This window comes from Dasypus novemcinctus, chromosome 3 (assembly GCF_030445035.2).
Source record: "Dasypus novemcinctus isolate mDasNov1 chromosome 3, mDasNov1.1.hap2, whole genome shotgun sequence".
Classification (NCBI taxonomy): domain Eukaryota; kingdom Metazoa; phylum Chordata; class Mammalia; order Cingulata; family Dasypodidae; genus Dasypus; species Dasypus novemcinctus.
The window spans coordinates 167,601,421-167,625,961 of record NC_080675.1 but is presented as its reverse complement, the minus strand read 5'-3'; the positions used below and the strand labels follow the sequence as shown (position 1 = coordinate 167,625,961).

At 40.7% G+C, this 24,541-nt stretch overlaps 1 protein-coding gene across 1 annotated transcript in view; it reads right to left on the bottom strand.

Moving 5' to 3' along the window:
* Positions 1 to 24,541, bottom strand: part of AGBL1 (AGBL carboxypeptidase 1) — a 957,838-nt gene that overhangs the window by 817,363 nt on the left and 115,934 nt on the right. The window contains 4 exon segments of the mRNA XM_071212624.1: positions 13,057 to 13,150; positions 16,702 to 16,833; positions 19,024 to 19,170; positions 20,896 to 20,984. Of these exon segments, the coding sequence (XP_071068725.1) occupies positions 13,057 to 13,150; positions 16,702 to 16,833; positions 19,024 to 19,170; positions 20,896 to 20,984 (462 nt within the window).

Below are 24,541 nucleotides of genomic sequence, written 5' to 3'. Positions count from 1 at the left end.
TACACCTGAAATAAGAACAAGGCCTAGAGCAGCACTGTGCCTAAGAGTTCCCTCCTAACAGCCTCTGTGTTACTCAAATGTGGCCAGTCTTGAAGCCAAACTCAGCATGTAAATGCAATGCCTTCCCCCCAGCATGGGACATGACACCGGGGGATGAGCCTCCCTGGCACCGAGGGATCACTACCAAGTACCAGCTGATGACGTAACTAGAAAATGACCTTAAATTAAAAGTTCAACGTGGACCAGCAGAATATCCCTGTCTACATATAATAACAGGAGTTAAAAATGCTGTTTGACCTAAAGTAAGGGGGAAATGGAAAAGACAAATGAGTTCATATGGCTATGAGTTTCTAAAAAAAGAGTCTGGAGGTTGTCAGAAGGATTGCCCTTATGCACACCTGAGCACAGTCTCAGAGACAGATAAAGTAGATACAACCCCAGATATTGGTCCTTTTGAGGGCTAAAGAGACCCACAGGTTCTCTGGCCATGAGAGAGGGTTCACTGCCATGCCAGTTAGCCCTTCTTTGGTGCTGGTGTTTCTGAATGATGGAGCTGGACTCAGATGGGATCTCTTTTCACAAGCCTTTCATGCTACTTTACTGGAATTGTAGTTGGTGCTGGGGCTTAAGATATATCTAGGGGATTGGAATCTCTGGACTGACAATATGATAGCCAGGCCCTGAGCCTCAACAGACTTCAGCTCCTACACTCTGATTTATTGGACTTACTCCACTCAGCTAACATGGAGTTGAAGAATGTCAATCACCACACCATGGAGCCTAGAGTGCCTACAACTGAAAGCAGGAGGATTGCATCCAATATCCATGTGGAATCTAAACCCCCTCTTGACATAGATGTGGAATGGACTCAACCAAGCCAAGGTCCACAGGAAGGAGGAATACAGTAAGGATCAGAGTGGACTTAATGATATTCTATTCCTGAACTATTGTGGTTAATAATCGAGAAAATGTGGCATTGATGTGGAAAAAGTGGCCATGGTGGCTGCTGGGTGCGGGGAATGGGAGAAAGAGAAAAGATGTGGAGGCATTCTCGGGACTTGGAGTTGTCCTGGGTAGTGCCCCAGGGACAATTGCCGGATGTTGTATGTCCTCCCATGGCCCACTGGATGGAACGTGGCAAAGTGTGGGCTATGGCATGGAACATGGGACATGGGGTGCAGCGATGCCCGGAGATGTACTCACCAGACGCAATGGATGTGACATGATGATGGGGGAGAGTGTTACTGTGGGGGGAGTGGTGGGGTGGGGGTGGTGGGGGCGAATGGGGACCTCATATTTTTTTTTAATGTAATATCTTTTAAAAAAATGAATAAATTGAGTAGAATTTGGAAAAAAAAGAGTCTAAAATAAGCAAACAATTAGAACAAACTACAAAGTCCTGTCAATCACATCTTTAAATAGTGTTTAGTTAAGTAAAAAAAAAAATAACTGTAAAAAAAAAAAGAATGGATGTTGAATTCTGTCAGGTGTTTTGTCTATATCTATCACGATAATCATATATTCTGTTTGAGTTCATTTATACGATAAATTACATTTAATGATTTCTGCATGGTGAACCCATCTTGCATTCCTGGCATAAACCTTCATTGCCATTAACCGTTTATACAATTCTGATATCAATTTGCTAAAATTTTATTAAGAATAATTGCATCTATGTTCATGAGAGATATTGTTCTATAGTTTTTTCCTTTGTAGCATCTTTCTCTGTCTTGAGTATCAGAGTAATGCTAGCCTCATAGAGTAAGTTGGGAAGCATTCTCTCTTCTTTAATTTTTGGAAGTATTTTTGTAGAATTGCAAAAATTTATTATTTATATGATTGGTAGAATTCATCAGTGACATCTTAGGAACCTGGAATTCTCTTTGTGGGGATAGTTTCAACTATGCATTCAATTTATTTAATAAATATCATGCTATTTGGTTCATCTATCTCATCTCAAGTAATCTTTGATAGATGATAGCTTTTAAGGAATTTTTCCATATCATCTAAATTTTCAAATTTAATCCATAAAGTTGTTTAGAACATCCACTATTATTATCCTTTTCACATCTGTAGGACCTGCAGCAATTTTGCCTCCCTCATTCCTAATATTGTTAACATATCTTTTCTCATTTTTCCTACTCCTTCTGACTAGAGGCTTATCAATTTTATTGATCTTCCCAAAGAAAAGGATTTTGATTGAAGTGATTTTCTCTTTCCGTTTTCTATTTTATTGATTTCTATTCTTCTTCTTTTTCTAATTTCCTAAGGTGGAAGCTGAAGTCATTAATTAGAGATATGCCTACCTTTATCCTTTTAAATATATGCCTATAGTACTATAAATTTCCCCCATATATGCAACATCACAGAGATCTGTCACAGAGATCACAATGTATTAACATTGTGTTTCATTTTCAGTCACTTCAAAATATTTTCTAATTTTTCTTTTTGATTTGATTTCTTCTTTGATGCATGCTTTATTGAGAAGTGTGTTATTTAATTTCCAAATATTTGAGCCACTTTCAGAGGCCTTTCTCTTATTGATTTCTAATTTAATTCTACTATGGTCAGAGAATGTTCTCAGCATGACCTGAACTCTTATAAATGTATTGTGAGTGGCTTTAGGGCCTAGAATATGTGCCAAGTGCACTTGGAAAGAATGTATATTCTACTACTGATAGATAGAATGGTCTACAGATATCAATTAGGTCGCAGTGGTTGACAGTGTTGTTAGTCTTCTATATTATTACTGATTTTCTCTTTAATTATATCAATTATTATGAAAGGATTATTAAAATATTCATCTATAACTATGAACATGTCTAATTGTACTCAAAGTTCTGTCAGTTTTTACTTCATTTATATTGAACTCTGTTATTATGTACATAAACATTTAGGATTTGTACATCTTCTTGCTACACTGACATCTTTATCATTATGAAATGATCTTCACTATCCCTGCTAATGTGCTGTGTTCTGAAATCTACTTTATCTGATATTAATATAACCACTCTGACCTTATTTTGATCAGTATTATCTTGGAAAATCTCTTCCATCCTTCTACTTTTAACCTAGTTGTATGTTTATGTTTAAAGTATATAAACCAATAAGATAAATGCAAAAGAGAAGTATGTATGTAGCATATAGTTGGGTGTTGCTTTTTTATTCAACATGGCAATCTTTGCCCTTTAATTGACCATCACCATGCTGCATACTGGAAACTCTCTCAAGGCAGTAAACTGAGACAATTTAAGGACTCATTTCTTTTTTTTTTGTTTTGTTTTTGTTTTGTTTTGTCTTTATTTTTTTAATGTTACATTCAAAAAATATGAGGTCCCCATATACCCCCCACCCCCCTCACCCTACTCCTCCCCCCATAACAACAACCTTCTCCATCACCATGAGACATTCATTGCACTTGTGAATACATCTCTGAGCACCACTGCACCTCATGGTCAATGGTCCACACCATAGCACACACTATCCCACAGTCCAGCCAGTGGGCCATGGGAGGACATACAATGTCTTGTATCTGTCCCTGCAGCACCACCCAGGACAACTCCAACCCCCAAAAATGCCCCCACATCACATCTCTTCCTCCCACTCCCTACCCCCAGCAGCCACCATGGCCACTTTCTCCACACCAATGCCACAATTTCTTCAATTACTAATCGCAATAGTTCATGAATAGACTGTCAGTAAGTCCACTCTAATCCATACTCTATTCCTCCATCCTGTGGACCTTAGAATGGTTGTGTCCACTCCACATTATATCAAGAGGGGGCTTGGATTCCACATGGATGCTGGATGCAATTCTCCTGCTTTCAGTTGTAGGCACTCTTGGCTCCCTGGTGTGGTGGTTGACCTTCTTCACCTCCATGTTAGCTGAGTGGGGTAAGTCCAATAAACCAGAGTGTAGGAGTTGTAAGTCTGTTGAGGCTCAGGGCCTGGCTATGACATGGAAGGACCCATTTCTTAAGAGCACTGTCTTTTGTTGCCTTTTGTTGTTGTTGTCTTTTTGTTGCCAGTAGCATTTAAAATGTTATTTTATATGTTTTACCTATGATTTGTTTTTTTCAGGTGGAAAGATTAATCTGGTCCCAGTTTTTTCAGCTTGGCCTGAAGCACAAGTCATATGCATATTTTTTACATAGTTGAGAATATTACTAAAGTTTGATCCTTGCTTTTCTAGTCAGTATTATATCATAAGCTTTTTTGCATGGCAAGGGATGTGTAAATATATCACTTTTACTACACATTCCCTATTATTGAGCATTTTTTGGTTACAGTATTTCCAAGTATAAATAACACTGTGATTGATATTTTTGTGCACAAACCTTCATCCACCTTTGTCAATGATTCTTTAGAACAGATTTCAAAAGGCAAAAAAAATGGGTTAAGTAATGAGAACTTTAGAAAAAAATCTTGATACACATCACCCCATTGTTTTCAGGAGAGTTTTATCAGCCTACATCCCAGTAGTGTATAGCAGTGTCCATTTTATTGAATCTTCACCAACAGTATTTTTTATCATTTTTCAAAATCCTCACGTTGTGAAATTGGTGCCTTGATCTAACATGTGTTTCTCTGATTATGGATAGGTGAATATTTTATGAGTTTATCAGTTTTTCTATTTTCTCTTTGTGAATTATACAGTTCCATTCCTTCACTGTCTAGTAAGATTTTAGGGTATTCCAAATCAATTTGTGTGCACTCCCCTCCTTTACTCCCTTACAAAATACAGCCATATGTGAACTCAACATACATTTTGTGCTCTTTGGCCTTTGTATTTGCCATTGCCTCAGCTTTAACATCTGGGAAACTCCATCCATTTTCAGCACAAAAGCTACTTTCCCAGTTAAGTTTTTCCTGCCAAATCCTGAGTAGACCAAGGCTTTCCTCCTTTGAACACCATCCCACCACTAAAGTATTTATCTTATTGGTTTACATGCCATTATGTACATCTATTTGTAAGATCTTTGAGCACAAGGACTATTATCTTTTCATCTCCTAGCCTGTGCATCCCTGCTGAAAATAATTGCCCAATAAACAGTTATGGAATGAATAAATGGATGATCACAATGGTACAACTCAGGCAAACCGAAATAATAGTGTTCATCCATTTAACTTGCTCTTATTGAATACCTACTGTGAACCATCTGAAAAAATATTAAAGTGAATTTGAAATAATTCGTTCTTATTAAATGGCAGTCTATTTTTCTCTACCTATTTTTTTCATAAGCTCTGTTAATATAATTAATGATCACATAGAGATCTAATTTTAAAATAGCACCATAATTGAACTTAGACAAAAAGCCTCCAATCTGTCTTCATTCTGCAATCTCTGCTTAAACTCTTAAAAGCAACTAGCTTTACATGGCTATATGTGTATGCAATGACTTCCTTTTGACCTGTCCCTTCCCAGCTAATTGAGCTGGCTTGTCTCTCTTAAACAAACATATCCCCAGATGCTGTACCCACTCACAGCCCCACAGGAGAAGACTGCTTTGTAGTAGGGGATATGTGAAGTGTGGAATTGATCCTTGAAGAGTTTGGTTATGGCCTATTATAAATATCGGTTCCTTTATAGCAAAGGGTGAAGATTGCAGGAGCCAGGTATCTCTCCTGATGGTGTCTACCCATACCCTTCCCAGCCCCTCAAAACCCCTCTCCTATATATTTGTGGGTAATTGCACTGAAGAGATTGTGATTGTCAAGAAGTTAACAACATCTTTGCAAAAGTTCCTCACTCAGAGCCAGGCTAGGGTAGAAGATTAACTTCCATGCCAAGTGAAAGTTCCTAAGAATTTACCTCCTGCCTCTAAAGGGAAAATGGGGACAAATCCTTGGAGAATTAAGAGCTGTACAAGCTTCAGCAGAGCAAGATGGAATTGGAGTCTCTGGAGAGGATGCTCACCAGGAGGAAGTGGTACATGTAAGGCTACCCATAGGATATGCAGGACCCAGGAAATACTTTTTTAGAGTCCCTGTCTATATACATAAACAATTCGACACACTCCAAATCAACATATCAACACCCTTCTAGCTGCCCCATATCTTATCAACCCGAGGAAGAAATAACACACCAGTGTGAATGATCTTCTAGCCAGGTCATTTTTGCATCAGGGACTGGCCAGAGAACCCCTGGATAAGCCCATAGGCATGATTTACAGAGCCGGTCATCCTCAAGGTACTTGGTCCACTCCACCCAGGTGGCAGGGAGTCAGAGAAACTGGGACTGGCACTCATGCAAGGCTCAGTCTGGGCTGGAGGAGCTCTGCCTGGATGACGCTGCCAGTCCCAGCTCATCCCAGAATCCAGAAGAGTACTTCATACATTTCAAAGAAGGCTCTCTAGAGACTAGGCCCTCCTCAGGTGCCACAGTTCTAAGGGTAGTTCTGGGTTAAGGGATTATAAGAGCATTTCCACAGGTGGGAAGCTGGTCCATTTCACAAGCCCAATCCTGGGTCAGAATGTAGGTCCTTCCTAGCACACTGCATTGTTATCATTGGCAGAGACTGCAGCAACTTGAGAATAAGGTCCACCTTCTGTTGTTTTCAAATCCCTAGAACCTAACTTTGAACGTGGCACATGGAGTTTTGCCAAAAAAAAAGTTAAAAGTCCTACTTAGGTTCATTTTTGTTTGTGCATTATGTAGTAGAGCATCTTAGAGTATGAAAAGTGCCTAGAAATTGGAGTAGAAGTTGGACTACCTAGTTGGACTAGCAGATTCTTAAGGAACTTCTAGCTTTAGATCCTATGACTTGAATATCTATGACTGGCTTTAATCAGGCAGAGATCACTAGCTTCTCAAGAAGATGAAAGGGATTTAAATCCATAAACCTAGTTGCCAAGGTTTAATACATGTAGGAAACTATTCATTCCACCATCAGTTACAGGCTTGGTATCAGGTTGCAGATGCACTAAACAGTCTGTCAGTAATTGGAGCCCAGGCTGCACGCCCCAAAATCAGCACTGATGGGACTGTGGTGGAATTTTTTGTTCTAGTTCTAAGGTATTTGAATCCAAGTTCCCTGGACCTCACCCCACGAACCTCCCTCCCCTTCCCCAATGACAGCCCATGCTTTAGAGACCACAGAGTCTAATGCTCAGTGAAGAGCAACCAAAATCATAAAGTCATTAGGGGAGGAGAGTTATGAAAGGCCAGGGAGGAATGCAGAAGCTATTTTAAGGAACACAAAAATCTGTTTCTTGTAACCTAGATTCCCATTGTCTCAGTGACAAGAGTAGCTGAGGGTCATCAAATTGTTCATGATCTCAGGGAGCCCATTAGTTTGGTTGAGTGTCCATTCATCTGTCAGCTAGTATGATGAGATAAAGTGGAATGGTGTGATGGTTGGGGGAAGTCCAGAAGGCCAGACTTTGGAAAAAGACAGTGACATGGGGAAAAGGAGAGAAGGAACAGGACATTTTTTCCAACTCATAAATTGAAAATGAAATCACCATGAAGAGCTGCCAATGAAGCACTGCCCAGTAATCCTGCACTCAAGCAAAGCTCAAATGCCAGAGGTGCCCTAAGAGTGGACCTTGGAAGGGAAAAATTGCCTAACACTATTCTAAACACAGCTTGTCACTGGGGCAGACAACAGGAGACTAAGCTGAAGAATTTGCTTATGAGGCTTGTTGAAGACCCAACACATCCATCTCATCATGTGGCTATGGTATCTGAGCCCAGGTGCTCTAGAGAATACAGACTCTGAACCCCACAGTCCCATAGCAGCCCATGCCCAAGCAACCCCTGAGCCTTAAGAATATAAATCATAGTTTGAGGGCTCTGAAATGACACTGAGTGGATGGGAATATTGGAGATGCTGTCCTCTGTGAGTGTGAGAACAGCATACTTCCTGACTTCCCATGTTCTTGGGGAAGTTCCAGAGACAATAAAAATATTGTCTGTTGAGGGATAAAGGAAACCTCTCAGCCTGTGGGCAGTCCTGAGACTTCCTTCAAAGTGTGGTTGCAACAGTCAGGAAATAAAATCAAGTTCAAGGATCAGCCTCTACCAGGAAGACCCAATTAGTTTCTAATTGACTCATGTTTCTGAACTAGGCAAGCCATGATGAAACTGCTGATGACAGCTGATAAACCAGCTTCTGAAATTGGGTTAAATATTATGAAATGAGGATCCAGTGGGATCAGAGGAGGTGTGGCCATGCTTTGGAAATAGTGAAGTGGAAGGCCAGTGGAAACGGCCGCTATTTTTACCAGAACCCTCAGCCCATTCTGGAAATAAGCAAAAAGGACATTAGCAAAACGTGTTGAGACATGGAGTGAACCCAAGTTTTTCTAAGGTCACAAGATGAGTCACAGACAAGCAATCCATCTTGGCCTCAATAAATTTTCCTCCTTAGTGAGATTGGACAGCTCAAAGGTAGCTTTGGTAGAGATAAACAAACAAGCTTGTCCACAGAAGAACAAACTAGCAAGAGCTAGCACATTTTGGCTCAGTATTATATCCTCCTCCCTATTTCTATAAAAAGCTTCCCCAGAAATTCTAAACCCCCAGCTGAATCAATTATCAGACCAAATACTGGAAGCCTATCTCAGATAGAAGGCAAAGTTTTATGTGAATGCTGCCCCCCACATCCCTTCAAATTCAGATCTTTCCTCTCTGCCAATCTCTGTCAGCTCCCCAGACAACTCTAAGAGACAAAAGACAACAAGTTTTTCCTTCCCTCCAGTGAGTGAGAATTTGTTCTCCTTCAAGCTGATGGATGCTGGCTCACTCTTAGGTTTCAGTCTCTCACGCAAATAGAGTTCTTGGTAGGCCTGCCACATCATCTTCCAGGCAGGTTGAGACATGGTGGAATCCCACACATGGAGCCAGCTTGGGATCAAGGAAATCTAAGCAAATAAGTATGAAGTGCCTGGTGTTGTGTATGTTTAGTAAATGCAGGTTTTTATTTACTGTAATTTGCACATGCAAAGAAGGTTTAATTAAAGTATTTCTTTTTTAAGTGAGTTAAACCAGGAACTGGTTTGGTCCTATAGAGAAGAGCAAGAAAATATAATCCAATGTCTACTTTAGGAAGTTTAGATTTAGAGGTGAGGGAAGACACACAGGCCAGTGCAGTAAAGAGTTAAACATGATGTATGTTAAAGGAAAGCATTAATAAAGTGTTAGTGAAGTATTGAGGAGAGGAGATCTCTTCTCATTGGAATCCAGTGAAAAGTGAGAGGGAGCAGGTAGCATCAGATGGGTCCTGAGAAGGGTTAGAATTTCTACATTCAATAAGGCAGCAGTGCCATTCCAAAGGGAGGGAAACACATGAGCCAAGACCTGGGGCAAGATAGGGCCTGGCCCATTCAGAGAGAGTTGGCTGGAAAGAGATGAAAGGCAAACGAGGGATAAGGCTGAAAAGGGAAGTTGGGGCACATTCTCGATTGCTTTGAAGGCCAAGAAGACCAACCAGAGGGCTATAACAGCCATCAAAGTCTGACAACAGCTACTTGGACAAGGGTAGTAGTCATGAGGGACAAAGGAAAGGAAGAGGTGCAAGCCAGCTCAAGTGCTGGAGTGTCTGCAAGTACAGGAAGTCTGCAATAGCCTCCCTTGAGGGTTAGGGCTTATACAGGTCCACAGAAGGTTAGTGGCATTCCTCTACATGTCGCTTCCCTCTAAAAGGTATGTGGTTGGTGCTTTTGTCATAAATCTTTTCCTGAGTACTATCTGGAGACAGGGCTCCGGTGCAGGACAGCTGCACGACTAATTTTAGGATCATGCAAGAGAAGTAAGGCAGGTGTCTTCTTCACAGGAGGGAGGAGTCACAGTGACACAATGCTAGGCATCTGCTCCTGCAAAGGCATCCTGGAATAATTCTCCTATAGCTCGTTAGCACTAAGAGGATGATACATGGTGGGGCTATCCATGTCCCCTGGCATGTCACCACCTCAGTCCCTTCCTGGAAGACCCCTTCAAGCCCAGAGGTTCTGGCATCCAAATCGAGCTGAGTACAATTCATTTAGGCACTCCCTAGTTACTATTTTGAGGGTGGAGTTCATGGGAGAAGGTTGCAGAAATTTCCCATCTCTATATTCTTCCCTAGCCTCTGCTAGCTGACTGGAATCAGGCAGCCAGTTATCCAATATTTGCATTAATAACAATGAAGAATATTATAGCACTTCATTATTTACAAAACTTTTGCACATTTTTTCTTAGTGCCCACAACAAACCTAGAAGGTAGGACTTGATAGTCACACTCTGGGAAATGCAAACCTTCAGGTAAGAGAGGTTAAAAGACTAGCTAAGGAATCTCCTAGGAAGAGGTTTTCTCATTTCAACAACTTTGTCAGTATCTTGTTGTTAAGGATGGGAGTAAGACAGAAATCAAGGCAGTTCTCAAAAAGGATTCAAAATCACAGGGAATAAACATTTAACCTTTGAGAGGAAGCAGCCATTCAATTGAGGAGCAAGAGTCTCCTATCATTAAGCAAATAGTTCCAAGTGTTCCATGAGTATAAGCCATTTAGATGATAGCTGAAATTTAAACAAACTTTAAACTCCTTATGACTGTCTTATATATGGTGGTTTTTAAAAGTAAAATGCCAGAAATAAGCTGTGTACAATAGTCCAATGTAGGTTTAAGAGATGAGATTCATTCATCAGCCAGGATTGAAATTCCACCTTTTTAACTTAAATCCCAGCATCTTAATTATCTCAGCTTCAATTTTTTTTTTCTGAAAAAATTGGGGACAGTAGTGGTAACTGACTCACAGAGTTAAGGAGAGGATCAAATGAGATAATGTGAGCCAAGAGCTTAGCTCAGCACAGGGCACATAATAAACGTATGGCAATGATGGCCCTATTGTAATTGTTGGGGATAAATCCTCTCTTCTATGGAGCAATGGCTCTAATCTGGCATTTGGTTAAGGAAGGGGAACCATCTTGTCCACCTTTCACAGAACAGACCAGAAATGCTGAAATATGTCTGAGGTTCCTGAAAGTTTCCTTTTTCGTTGGAAACACCCCACCCCATGCATCCTTCATGTTATTATACTTTCTCATTTTCCCATGGCTTTTTGATCATATCTATGGCTTTAAAACTCCCTTTGTAAGAGGAGAAGGGAGCAGTAAAGTTGGTTGCTGGTGTGAATCTCTGAGAAAGGAATTTCTATGCTTTGCTGCCTGTTCCCCATCCAAACTCAGCCTGAATAGAGAAGTCGGGACCTCAGGAGGGCTGGGCCGACAGTCTTGATTCTCAAAGTTAGCTAGGAATGCTTCAAGTCTCCTAGAAAGGCCCTCCAAACAACTTGGAACCCAAGTGGCAAAGGAGAGGTGACTGAGGCTCCTATGTGGATGGGCCCAGCAGACATCCTTGTGGACTTCCACATAACATAGAGAAAGTAGTCAAATGTTTCTGAGCTGCTGAAAGGATGAATGGAGACAGCTTGTGTATTAGAAGAGGCATTGTGGGAGGGGCAAAATAAAAATCTTGTGGTGACCAAAGGACATGTTTATACTGCACACATCAGCTGCAAAGGCCTGCACACAATCATAAAAGTCAGACAAAATTAGTGATATATCCAAATGGACACAGGGGAGTTGAAGACAAGCTGTGCTCTTCTGGTAACACTTTAGCACTCCCATAAGCTCTTGAACTTAGATGTAACCTCAGCAAGAAGAGGAGAAGAATAAAAACCCTGAATGGGCCCAAAAATCACTAACTTGACTCAATTTCCTTGCAAGACACTGATGTATATTTTTCATTATCTGACATACATGGAGCTTTAAAACAGAAATAAAGTACAATTATAGAAAAATAAGGAAAGTTCATTTTTTGTGTTCCAGAGTTTGTAATTCTGAAGTTTTATACCTACGAGGTAAGTATCCCCTGGTATTAATAGAATCTACTTAGGTTCCAATTTGCAACGTATTTGCACCATACATGAGTTTTTCCCAAAATGAAATAGGTAGAACAGATGGTCTCTGAAAAAAAAAAAATCAGTTCCCTGTCTGAATCAGTTTTGGAACAGGGTATACTACATGCCCAAATGGGATATTCTCAATGTGTGTTGACTTTACACATGTTCGGAGGTATCTTACACTGAAGACACTTATATTTAACTCTGTTTAATCCAGGATTTCCTGATTCATTTGATGAGGAAATCTTTTTTTTACTGAGATACAATGTATTTCACTCTGGGAAGTATTGGTGTAGAGAGCTGCAGGTGAGAATAGATGATAATGGCATTACTGTGACAACCCAAGGGAAAAATAATCAGGTGGAACATGAGCCTAAGATTGATACTTGGATGCAGAAAATATCATGGCTGGGCATGGAAATGCTACTTCTAAATGACCCCATATATCTTGGAAATTGGCTGCATTTCTTCTAATATTCTTTCAAGGTCCTCGCTGAGTCACTCCCATAAATGATGGATCTTAATGGTTCCTAATATCTCTAAAGTCTTTGTGTCTGACCATCTCCCTTTTTAACTTTGTGATTCACTCTACTCCAGCAAGCACAGGAAGAAAGAATAGGCTGAGTTTCATTTTCCAGTCATAAAAAGGACATCTCAAGACCAGCACGCAACCATGATGGACTATTATAAGGTCCAGTTCTCATATCAAAAATTTAACTCGCTGACTCTTTAGAGGCCCTAAGTACATCACCTTTCCCCATCATTTCTGGATGGTCCTTTGAGGATCATACTAATTTATGGTACATTGGCTGTGTATACAAAAGCTACCTAAAGTTTCAGGCAAAAAGCATGGGCTTTTGAGTCTGAAAGATCAGGATTCAAATCCTAATTCTGCCATTTCCTAGCAGAGTGACCTTGGATAAGACTCTCTATGCATTTCAGGTTCCTCATCTGAGAATGAAGGTAATGATATAACCATTCAGGGCTGCTGTGAGAATTAGAGCGAAAGCTGCATGGGTGGGAGGGATGTGAGATGAGAGGGAATAAAGTCATTGTAACATATCTCCAAGGGGGAAGCTTCTGCCTAACTGAACCGGAAGCACCACGAGGAACTATATGAGGCCATCAATCACAAAGAGCCAAAAGTACCATGGTACGGACCACGCTCCGTACCTGATTGTTTGGGTGCCTTTCCGGGTATAAGGGGTGATGACCTTGAAAAGCAGCTCCATTGCTCCATTAATCCCTAGCATGGCTCCTGTGGTGACTGCAAAAGACAAAAACACAGCCATTACTGAACAACCTGAACCAAGCTCTTTTCAGCACTACAGAAGGGGCATAACGGGAAGTAGAGGCCCATCATCTTCCTTGCACAGTCACTCTGTCTCCTCGTACTATCTTCTCAGAGAGGGTCCAAGCCATGACATACATAGTTTTTCCCTGAAGACCACATTGTAACTTCTCCTTTGTATTCTTAATCAAAGTAGGCAGGACAATTACTAAGCAAAAGACTTTTTGTTACAATAGGTCTTTGAGTTTCTAGCAATGACTTCGATTCAGGTTGTGCCCATTTTACCCACCACCAACTTCCCATGAGATACACACGCATGTGCATGTGCATACACCAATTAACACACACTGCCAGTATCTTACAAGAGATTTTCTTAGGCATGTTTTGCCATTTGGAAAACTGCCCAATGAAGAAATGTTAAAATCGGATGGGATAAGGTTCAGTACAACTTGGATTGACTCCTTTAAGACTTTAAAAGGCAAACAAAAAAGATAGCTCCCTTTCTTTTCCATCCCTAGTTCAGGTTCCCCCATAGCCTTTATACTTTGATCTCCCATGACTGAGGCAATGACTTGACTATGCCACCATCCTTCTAAGTGTCAAAAGACTAATCAATTTATCCTGTTTGTGGTAATTATCCCAGGCAATTTTGCCTTTTTGCCCAACTGGATGGCTTTTATAAACATAGTCATAGATTCAAATAATAGAAAGAAACTCAAGGGAGTGTCTGGTCATCCCAGTGGCTGAGGATAAACATTTTAGACACAAAACCTCTGGATGTCACTCTCACCTCTAAGGATACCCTAGTTTCTCTGCAATACCCCCAATACTCCACCCCACTCATCTCCTATAGGAATAACTTTAGTTATGTCAAAAGAAATCCACAGGGCAAAAATAGCTACTTTAGCAGGGGGCAAAACTTTCGATGGGAGAAGGGAAGGTTAAAGTTATCTTCCATTGTGTGACTCTCCTCTCTCTTTCCTCCACTGCATTTGTGTGGTAAAACAGAGACCTAGGAATGCCTTATATTTTGGGCCAGTCTTGTTTCTGTAAATATGAGTGAGAACAAGGGGGCAACAGAGAAATAAAAAACAAAGAACAGGGGTGGCTTTTACTGGCTTGCTCCAAGCCTCAGAAAATGTAGATAAATGGAAATCTGGAGGCTCTAACATGTTTCATCCAAGTACAATTCACCAAGTAAAAACTGGGGCCAATGTCTTAGCTATCAGAAAAAGTTCACATTCCTGGAACATCCTCTGTGCATGTGTCCCTCCTGAGGCTAGCACGGGCAGTAATTACCTGGATCAAAATTCAGGGATTTGGCATCCTTGTCCTAGCCATCAATCTTCCACTCTTGTGGCTATTAATTCTGTCCTTACTTCTAAATTGGGAGAATATGCTGGAGCAAATTCTTGGTAAATAATTCAGCAAAATTCCAGTATTAGTATAGTTAGGGAGGGGGTAGTTTTAGAAGCACTGATTCTAACATGGAAGTCTCTAGACTTGGAGTTGGGAGAGGATAAACAATAATTCCTCACTGAGTTTGTCCTTGTCGGATGCTTGCTGAAGGTTGGGTCTCTCTGTATGTACATATACAAGGTTGGCAGCTCTATTAACATCCCCACTCACCATCTGAGAGCTGCCAAAGGGAATTCATTGGCTGCCACAGACCTGTTCTGCAGAGAGGAGTTGAATAGAAAACTTGCTAGAGCATTCAACAGTGCCTAACTATTCACTCAAGAGGCAGCAATTCACAGGCATCTTGAACTGTGTTTGCCTCTCATCAGTGAAGTCAATGTATAGAAAGTGGCTGTATAATTTCTTACATATATTATGAAACAGTTAGTTGGTACAATAAATGTAGTCTTAGAATATGAGCCAAATGCCCATTTCCTCACGCCACAGACAAATGCCAACATTTCTCAGAGCTCCAGTTTGAAAGAATTTTTCTAGATCTCTATAACCATTATATATAATAAAGAAGGCAAATTATTCAACCTAAGTATTCCTTAGGAAACCAAAATGAGATACTTCAAATCTTGTGCTGCCAGCAAGCTCCTACCAGAGGTGACATACCTTCTGGCTAATCATTAATGAGAGCTGTCCTTTACACAAAGTCAGCTTTTCCTTTATTAGAAATGGGCTTGTACCTGTGCATTCAACCTCTTGCAAACACATTCTGCTTCCTGGTCAATATATAACCTGGGGTTGTTGAGGCTCTGTCTGTGAATATGGGATCTATCTTGTTATTTCCCAGAAAGACTTTCACTTTGTGGGCCCTCTATGGTTATTAATGGAAGTAAACCATAAAACTCAGGTTATTTTTACTATTCATAGAATAGTTGTAAAAGAAAAAGTCACCTAAATACTCCACATAAGTGTAGTCTCATTATTTCAAGGAACAGAGGGAAAGGAGTACGGGTAGGAAGGGAAACTGACACTGAGCAATTCCTGCATGCCAAGCATGTCCATGAACATTATCTTATTTATTCCAACTACTGAGTCAGTGAGTTTCATTACCACTGTAATTTTACAAAGAAGGAAATTGGGGTTCAGACAGATTCAAGAACCCATATTACACAGTTCATTAGAAAGGGAATCAAAGTCAATCCCAGGTCTTTCAGGTTTTAAGCCTATGTTCTTTCCTCTACTGAGCATTACATCTAAATAATTCTGTTTTCTTTCCATAGGAAGAGGATTGGAATAGAGAAATGAAAGTCTGTATTCAATACATGTGAGACAAGAAAACATCTAACCTATTAATTTTAAAAGTGTTTCCATATAGAGAGTAGAATTATACAGGCTTTAGAGCTAGAAATTTCTGTATTTGAGATCCAGATCACAACACTTATTTACTGTAAGAATTCAAGCAATTATTTCACTTCTTCTCAGCTCCATTTTTACTTCTCAGCTATAAAATGGTAGATATAAATAGAGTATTATCATGATAATTAGAAATGATCCAAATCAGGAGATGGCAAATGATTATCATCCCATGGGCCATGAAGTATTCTGTAGTTATCTGAAGGACTATTTTGAGAAGGAGCATGAGGTAAAATTTGGTAAAGGAGATTGCAATGGATGTAGCAAAGTAACTTCATGGACAGAGTGGGGAGAGTCGTATGTGAGGGTCATTCTTGACAGGTGCAAAGAATATAGCACAATTCATTGAATAGGAGAAGGACAAAATAGACTCTTCCCCATCTCCAGCCATTGTTCTTTTTTAACTTGTAGTACTAATAAAGAGGCCTAGAATGCTATAATGTTTGGTTTCCAGGGACAAAGAATGTTGAATACTATCTCCAAGAGAAGATTCAATAGTTCTACCAGACTGAGGGGAAGATGCAGGAATAACATTTCACTTTCACAGCCTCTGGATCCTAAGGTTCCTCGTAGTACATTTAATTGGTTGGGACCATCTTTGTCTTCCTCCCATACTCTCCTTCCAGTCAGATCCCCAAATTGCTTCCAGACATCCCAGTTCAGTTCAGATAGCCACCCCAGACAGTCCCAAAAGTGTCACTTACCACTGGAGGCAAACACACGCAGCACCCAGAGGCAATGCAGGAGGTTCTGGCTGTGGGATAGGTTTTTCCTGGCCAGAATCAATGTCACATCAAGTGCTTCCAATTCCAGTGCCTTCTGTCCAAACTTTTTATCTAAGAACACAAATCAATCCTTCTGAGTTGCTTTTGACATGAATTCTCAAGATTCTACAATGCATGGAGGAAGGGAAGAGCACAAGAGAGCAGGATAATGATAGCCAAAGAGACTTTTAAGATCTAGTAGAAAATGCTGCTAAGGATGTCCCTATTGAAATGTGATGCCTCAGAAGAGCTAATTCAGGATTTATATATGGTCAAGTAATACTTACACAAAGGCTTCAGTTGCAGGACTCACGCCCCTATATCTAAGGTTTCTGGTTGTCCTTGTATATGAGCTACCATTCAGTTGGGTACAATTTTTTTCCCTTAAGACATTCTAATTTCCTTTAGAATCAAGAAGACTTAAGTGACATGACATTTAAATGCAATATGTGGGCCTGTTTGGATTCTGCATTGAACATATCTGTAAAAGACTTCTTTGGAACATTTGGAGAAAATGGAATGAGTCTAAATCAAGCATTTATTGTTAATTTTGTGAGATTTGTGAGGATGGTGTTGTGGAGGAAAATGTCTCTCTTTTCAAGGAAATTCACTCTAATGTATTTAGGAGCAAAATGCTATCTGTAATTCTCTTTATATATAAAATTTATATATAAAAATATATATGTCATGAAGCAGATATGACAAAAAGCTATGATGGTTAGATCTAAGTGATAGGTCATTAGTCTCTTCCTTTCTATATGATAGAAAATTTCATAATGAAAAGTCAAAACATTTTTCAGAAAATCATTGTTTCCTTCTAGTTTGTTTAAATTGTTGCTCTAAATCAGGGGTTCTTAACAAGGGATCCATGAGCTTGAATTGAAATTCAAAAAAGCATTATTCTTGTGGGGATGTGTTGGTGCAGTGTGATATATTCATTAAATAATACACAGTATAATGTGGACTTAGTAAGGAGTCTATGGTTTTTTCACCTGACTGGCAAAGGGATCCATGGAACAAAAAAGGTTAAGAACCCCTGCTCTAAATAATCAGGCAATTATTTTTGCAGATAGGTCATTACTTTAATATTTGTCTCTGGACCAAGGGACACCAGCAAAGGGATTGTGACTGAACGAGTATGACCCATTCCCTTCATCAAAAAAAAAAAAAGTCAACCTCACCTATCTTTTGTTCAGGTCAGTCCTTGACAAGTTCATTATCAATGTCAAAGACAATAACCAGTTGATGGCAGAAACTGTGGCATCATAATCATTACAACAGTAATATCGAGGTTAATAACTTGAAAATTGCTGCCATCCTTTCTTGCTCTTACAGCACTCATCATAATATTCTATCATATAGTTAACCATGTGTTTACTTTCTGCCTATGACCACTTGAATATAAACCCAAAAAAAGGTAGGCCCTTATCTATCTTGGTCACCATAGTGTTTCCAGTGCCTTGAAAAATGCCCAGTCCTAGGAGACCCACTGCAAATATTTGTTGAATATTCAATGAATGAATTGCATTGGTTTTGTCTGGGTCACACTCAGGCTGTGCTGATTGATACCTATTTCTATCATTATTAGTGGAAAATTAACAGGACTCAAAGCAGAGAATCCAAACATTGAAAGGGAAGAGTGGCATTGGAGCCACTTGAATCCTTGGACATCAAGGGTCCACCTTTCAGAGGAACCAAGCTTCTCTGGTGTGACTGCCCATAATTGGCACTTAAATGTTTTGACAAGTATGTTCGCATGAATCCTGAGTGTCTATATTTTAAACTGTGCTTGAAGAAGTACATGCCTTGGGGGAAGAGTTTTAGGGTATTCCATGGGAGAAGAGAAGTGGGGATGGAGCATAAGTGGACAGGACTCCAGGCTCCTGCTCCCCTTCAACTAGGAAAGTCATAAACTTCTATATGACTAACACAGTGGACTTCCATTAAGATGCAATTTGTACAAATGTTCCATTTCTTTTTAAGATGATTGAAAACTACCTTACAGTATCTCACCTCTTTCATTCATATGACTTATGCCCCACATAGGCCATGCTCTGTCCTAAGCACTATATCTTGGATGAGCTGACATCATGGTCAACAAAATTTCCTCTCCTATAGGGCTGATCCTAACATCACCATCAAAGAAACCAGGACCTCTTGCTTCCTCTATGTGCTTTCCCACAAGTGCTCCCCAAACCACTCTCATGATAACAACCCCCAGAGTGTCTTTCAGACAATTCTTGGATTTGGGAATGTGGGTACCTCTTAGGCCAACTTTGGCCAGCAGCCGGAAGAGTGGCAAGAGGATGCCATAGTCTGGGGAAGCTGTCCTAGCTGTGTCCACCAGCGTCTGCAACAGGGCTTCGCTGCCGCCCTTGCTGATCATGTAGTGAATCCTCCGGTCTGTGCCTGAGGGGGAAATGGAGGAAAGCTGAGTTACAGATAAGTCAGAAGACAGGCCTTGCAGCTAGAGATAGAGCAAGGACTGGTTCACTTCATGTCAGAAACCAAGATAGTGTAGCTCTTAAAGCACTCTATGATAAAGTTTGGCCATCTGGTAAGGAGGGAAGGTTTTAAAATGACAAAATAATGGAATGTTTATGAACCTAGTTATATTCATCTGCAGTAGTTATGAAAACTGGAGCCTAGAATGTTTCTCCCTGAGCACCTGTCAAAAGCTTCAGTGCACGTGGATACATGTGTGTATGTGCATATAAATATGCATACCAGCTCATGTAGAATCATATATTACAAGAAGAAGGAATATCAGTATCCCTCTGCTGTGTATTTGAGTCATCTCTAATAGGAGTTGGGATGGTGGCTTCTCTGGAAGCATTTTACTGATGGCATAATGATTTTTTGGGTTGACTTCAGTAACTGATGGAAGTAAAACATGGAAACAGCTAGAGTAATCCCTTGAAGAACAAACATTTAAATCCTACCTAGAGAGTTCAGAAGAGAGTCTAGAGCTAGGATGAGGTATTGGTTTCTCTACCTAAGAATAGTGTGAGCAGGGACCTTCCCCCACTTTGCCTCAGGACAAACTCAAAGAAGTAGCGATAATGTGTCAATTTGAAGGAGGCCTGGGTGATTCCCCATGAGCTGGGCAAGGCTGACCTAACCAAAGGTGGCCAACAAGGGGGACATTTTCAGCAAAGAATACCCCCTGTTCATCTTCGTGAAAAGCACATACTCTACACAGGAGAGGTTATCTTGCCCTATATCAGAAGGAGAACCCCAGGGTTTCATTCAAAGACTTCTATTTACCTCAGGACAAATTGAAGAAAACATGAACCTGAAAGGCAAATAGCACCAACAGAGAACTCACTCAACAAGGTACAGGGAAGCCACCCTGCCAGTGGAGGGCAGCACAGCCTATGGAAAAACTGTGTGAATGGACCCTTCCTCCTGAAACTAAAACCTCCAGGCTCTGTGGCTTCGGAATGTCACTAATCTGGGTTTTGCCTATTTGGTGTTAATACATTTTCTAATGCAATGTGGCTACTCTACGTAGAAATGAAAATGGAGTGAATGTTGGAATGTCCAAGAAGCGGTATTGTGCAGGATCCTCAGCAGGAACTTGAGGCTTGCCCCAGTTAGCTTAGTTGATTCAGATGTAGTCACCTCTGTCATCTTACTTCTCAAGCTTTAATGGCATAACACACTTCCAAGTCCAGTTCTGCCTCATATTCCTGTGCCCATTTCACATATGTAAGGTAGCTGCTAGTAGTACCTGGCCCTCTAAATGGACCAGGGTGGAAGGGAGCAGAGGGAAGAAATTGCTAGAATGTTGAGGGTTAGGGCTCTGAGGAATGGCAAATGGTGGGCACGGTCCCTTGGAGGTCCTTGGCTCCATAGATGAGAAACCAGAGAATGACCAGCTCAGAGTCTAATTTTCTCCTAAGTAAGGGTGGTAACAAGACTAAAAACCTAAAGCACAATCCAGCCATTTTACTCCAAGTCTTATGCACCTCAGGGACAAAAGAAAAAGGCCTGGAGATTGTCTCTTCCAGGAAACCTGGGCTAAAGCAAACCTCCATATTCTATTCCCAGCCACAAAGGTTCTAGGAGAGCTCCAAGTTGACATGTTCCCACATCCACCACAGGAGGGGACCAGGGTACGGGCCTACTCACCAGCAGAAAGCAGCTCGCTGAGGACCTGGAGGATGGTCAGGATTGACTCACTGTCAGAGGAGCTCTGCAATGAGAACACAGACAGCCATCTTTAAGATGGAGCACAAGAGGAGGGAAGTAGGCTGGTCGGAGCTGCAGAGATTCCTCCCATTGAGAAAGTTTTCCTGCAGCAAAAAGATGGAAGAGGAGCCCTCCAGCAATAATGACATGAGGGGGCTCACTGAGATAAGGGTCCCAAGAAATGTGCCTCCATATTTAGTCTTCAGGACCCCTCTGGGGGGACTCATAGTGACATCAGCAAGATGGGCAAAAGAATAAACACTGATAATTCACACCAAAACAGCAATGGAAATGGGTTTTGTGGGCAAAGGTAGCACAGTTCTCACAATTATTTCAGTAGGCTTCAAGCATTTTTAAATGGAGGACAGAAACGGAAATCCACTAAAATTTTCTGACGAATGACTTCCCCAACTTACAATGATGAATTTTAACTTTTTCAGGAAAAGCACATGATACTAACCAAATCATATGATGACAATACTTGCAATGCTTGACACTCTATCCTTTGTTGTCCAGAAAAGAACATTGAGGTTCAAAGAGAGGGAGTACTTGCTCAAGTCACTCAAGTTAATCCATAGCAAAGCCAGAAGCACAACTCAACCCAGGTTCCCAAGTATGAGACCATTGGTCTATGTACTATAATATACCTGTTTTGATATGTTATTTAAGGCAATCCTAAATCTTCCCATTAGTAAGACTCATGTTTCTCATCTGCTTCAAAGACCTCAATGATACCCCATTACATGTAGGATAAAGTCCCAGCTCATTAGGAGGGTTTCTGTAGTTCTTCATGACCTCACCCTGATCATCTTTCCAGCTTCATTGTTTATAAAAACACCTTCTCCCCAACTATGTGGTTCAGCCACATAGAGATACTTGTAGCTTCCTGGTCAAACCATGGAGTTTCTAGCCTCTGTGTGTTTGATTATACTATCCTCCTCTTCCTGGAGCACTGTTTCCTTACCTCCCAGCCTGGGTGATGCCTATTCACCCTTCAAAGTACACTAATTCACCAGTCCACCACTTGGGTTTGGGTCCCTTCTGTCTCCATGTCACACTGATCTCAACTGTGGTATCACATTTACCACATAGTTTTGGCATCAGAGTGCAATCTTGCTTCCCACTTCACCCCTACTAGATATTAAAATCTTTAAAGAAAGGGCCCAGATTTATGTATAACTATGTTCTAAGCACCTGGTACAGTGGCTGTTACAAAGAAGGTGTTCAATAAATATTTGTAGAATGGAATCAAACTGAATCAAAAAGTATTCCAGGCGGCAGACTTGGCCCAGTGGTTAGGGCGTCCATCTACCACATGGGAGGTTCCACGGTTCAAATCCCGGGCCTCCTTGACCCATGTGGAGCTGGCCAACGTGCAGTGCTGATGCACCCAAGGAGTGCCATGCTACGCAGGGTTGTCCCCGCGTAGGGGAGCCCCACGCGCAAGGAGTGCACCCCATAAGGAGAGACACCCAGCGTGAAAGAAAGTGCAGCCTGCCCGGGAATGGTGCCACACACATGGAGAGCTGACACAACAAGATGACGCAACAAAAAGAAACACAGATTCCCATGCCTCTGACAACAACAGAAGCAGACAAAAGAAGAAGACACAGCAAACAGACACAGAAAACAGACAACCAAGGCGAGGGGGAGGGAGAGGAAGGGGAGAAAAATAAATAAAAAATAAATAAATAAATAATCTTTAACAAAATAAAAAGTATTCCAAGAGAGCCATGAAAAACTTTCTTCAGTCCCAGGTCTAAGACCCTCTAGGGAGTCATATTTCAACACCCCATTCAGGACTAGGAATTGGGAAGGAAAGTGAGGCAATTTCCTTGAGCACAAAATTTAAGGGGTTGCCAAAAGTGCATTAATAGAAATAAAAAATACTGTAGTGAATATTTTTACACATCAAATTAATGCAAAAAAGATCCATGATAAACAAAATATCAAGATTTAATTCCTATTCTGTGTAGGATGAGACCTCTGGGTATCCCCAGGTGCTTTATGGCTTCTGACTCCAGAAAAAGACTTAGAATTGCTTTGACATTTTCTTCACTGGGAGCTTTGGTCTAACAAGGACAATCTGAGCCTGTCCTTTGCCTACTATATCCCATCAGAGCTGCAGTTAATGTTAACAGAAGGTACCATTCTCTGAATTCCCAAGTCTGCACCAGCTGCAGCAACTGTCATTCATCCAGACATACAATGTTGATTGCCACCGTCCCACACACACACATATTCCTTAGTCCATCAAATGCTGGAACTAGACCCAAGGAGCAGTACAGCAACTGATCTATCATTGTAGGGATTAGGAGAATTCCAACCCTTTGAGATTGTGGAGCCAAAGACAGCCCGCAGTAGAAAACAAAGTCCCTGGAATGGTTTCCTTGATCAACCCTGACATTTCTGTATCTACCCTTAGGATACCACACCTTTATGAGAAAAAGGAGGAGGATAAAAAAGTCAAGACTGGGCAAAGCCTCTAAAATTCTGTATCCATTACTTGTGATGGCTAAGTTCATATGTTAACTTGGTGAGGTTAAGGTGTCCAACTGTTTGGCCAAGGAAGCACTGTCCTGATTGTTACTGTAAGGATATTTCAGGGATTTAAATCATCAGTAAGTTCATTGATCTATGGTTGATTACATCTACCATCAACATTGTTGATTGCCTTTCACAATGAGAGATGTCTCATCCAATCCTTAAAAGGAGAAGTTATGATTTCACAGTGAGGAGGGAGAATTTCCATCTTGAATTCAGCCAGCCAGCTTCTTCTGGAGGATTCATGAAAACCTTCAACAGAGTTTCCAGTTTGTGGCCCGCCCTATGGTATTTGAACTTGACCATCCCCACAGTTGTGTAAGCCAATTCCTTTAAAAATTTTTTCTGAATATTTATACAATATATATATACACATATATATCCTGTCAGTTCTGTTTCCCGAGAGAACCCTAATATATTTGTTAATTATGAATAATGAGCAAGAAAAAGGAAAATAGGTGAGGAAATGGAGAGATGAAGAAAAGAGAGGAAAGAGAAAAATGAATAATGTAGAAATTGATCAAAAGAAAATAAAAAGATCAGCTTCATTTTCCTTTCATTCAATTTATACATTCATCTCAGTCTTTCATTGGAAATCATCTATATTTCTATCACTGGGCTAGAGAGTGAGGATAAAACTGATCAAAACACAATCTGCCTCCTTCCAGCTCTAGGCCTGGCTGAGGTGAAGAGCTGGCAGACAAGTATGACCCAAATGGCCAGGGCTGTGAAAAGCTGAGCATAGATGCTTGGAGAAATGTGCTACAGCTATGCTATGGCCTGCAACACTCAGAGGTGCAGGAAGGAGCATGGTGACACTGGAGAATGAAACTGCATCCAGTTTGACTGGATTGAATGAAGCAGATGGTAAAGAGAATGGCAAATTATTTGAGAGCAAGAACAGGGTATTAATTCAGCTCTCTATTCCTATCTCCTAAATTGTAATAAGATTCGCAGTATATTTTATTGAATTAATTTCTCTGGCTAAGGAATTATTTGCTTTATGTATATTCCCTGAGAACAGCCCATTCTGTTGTGTCTA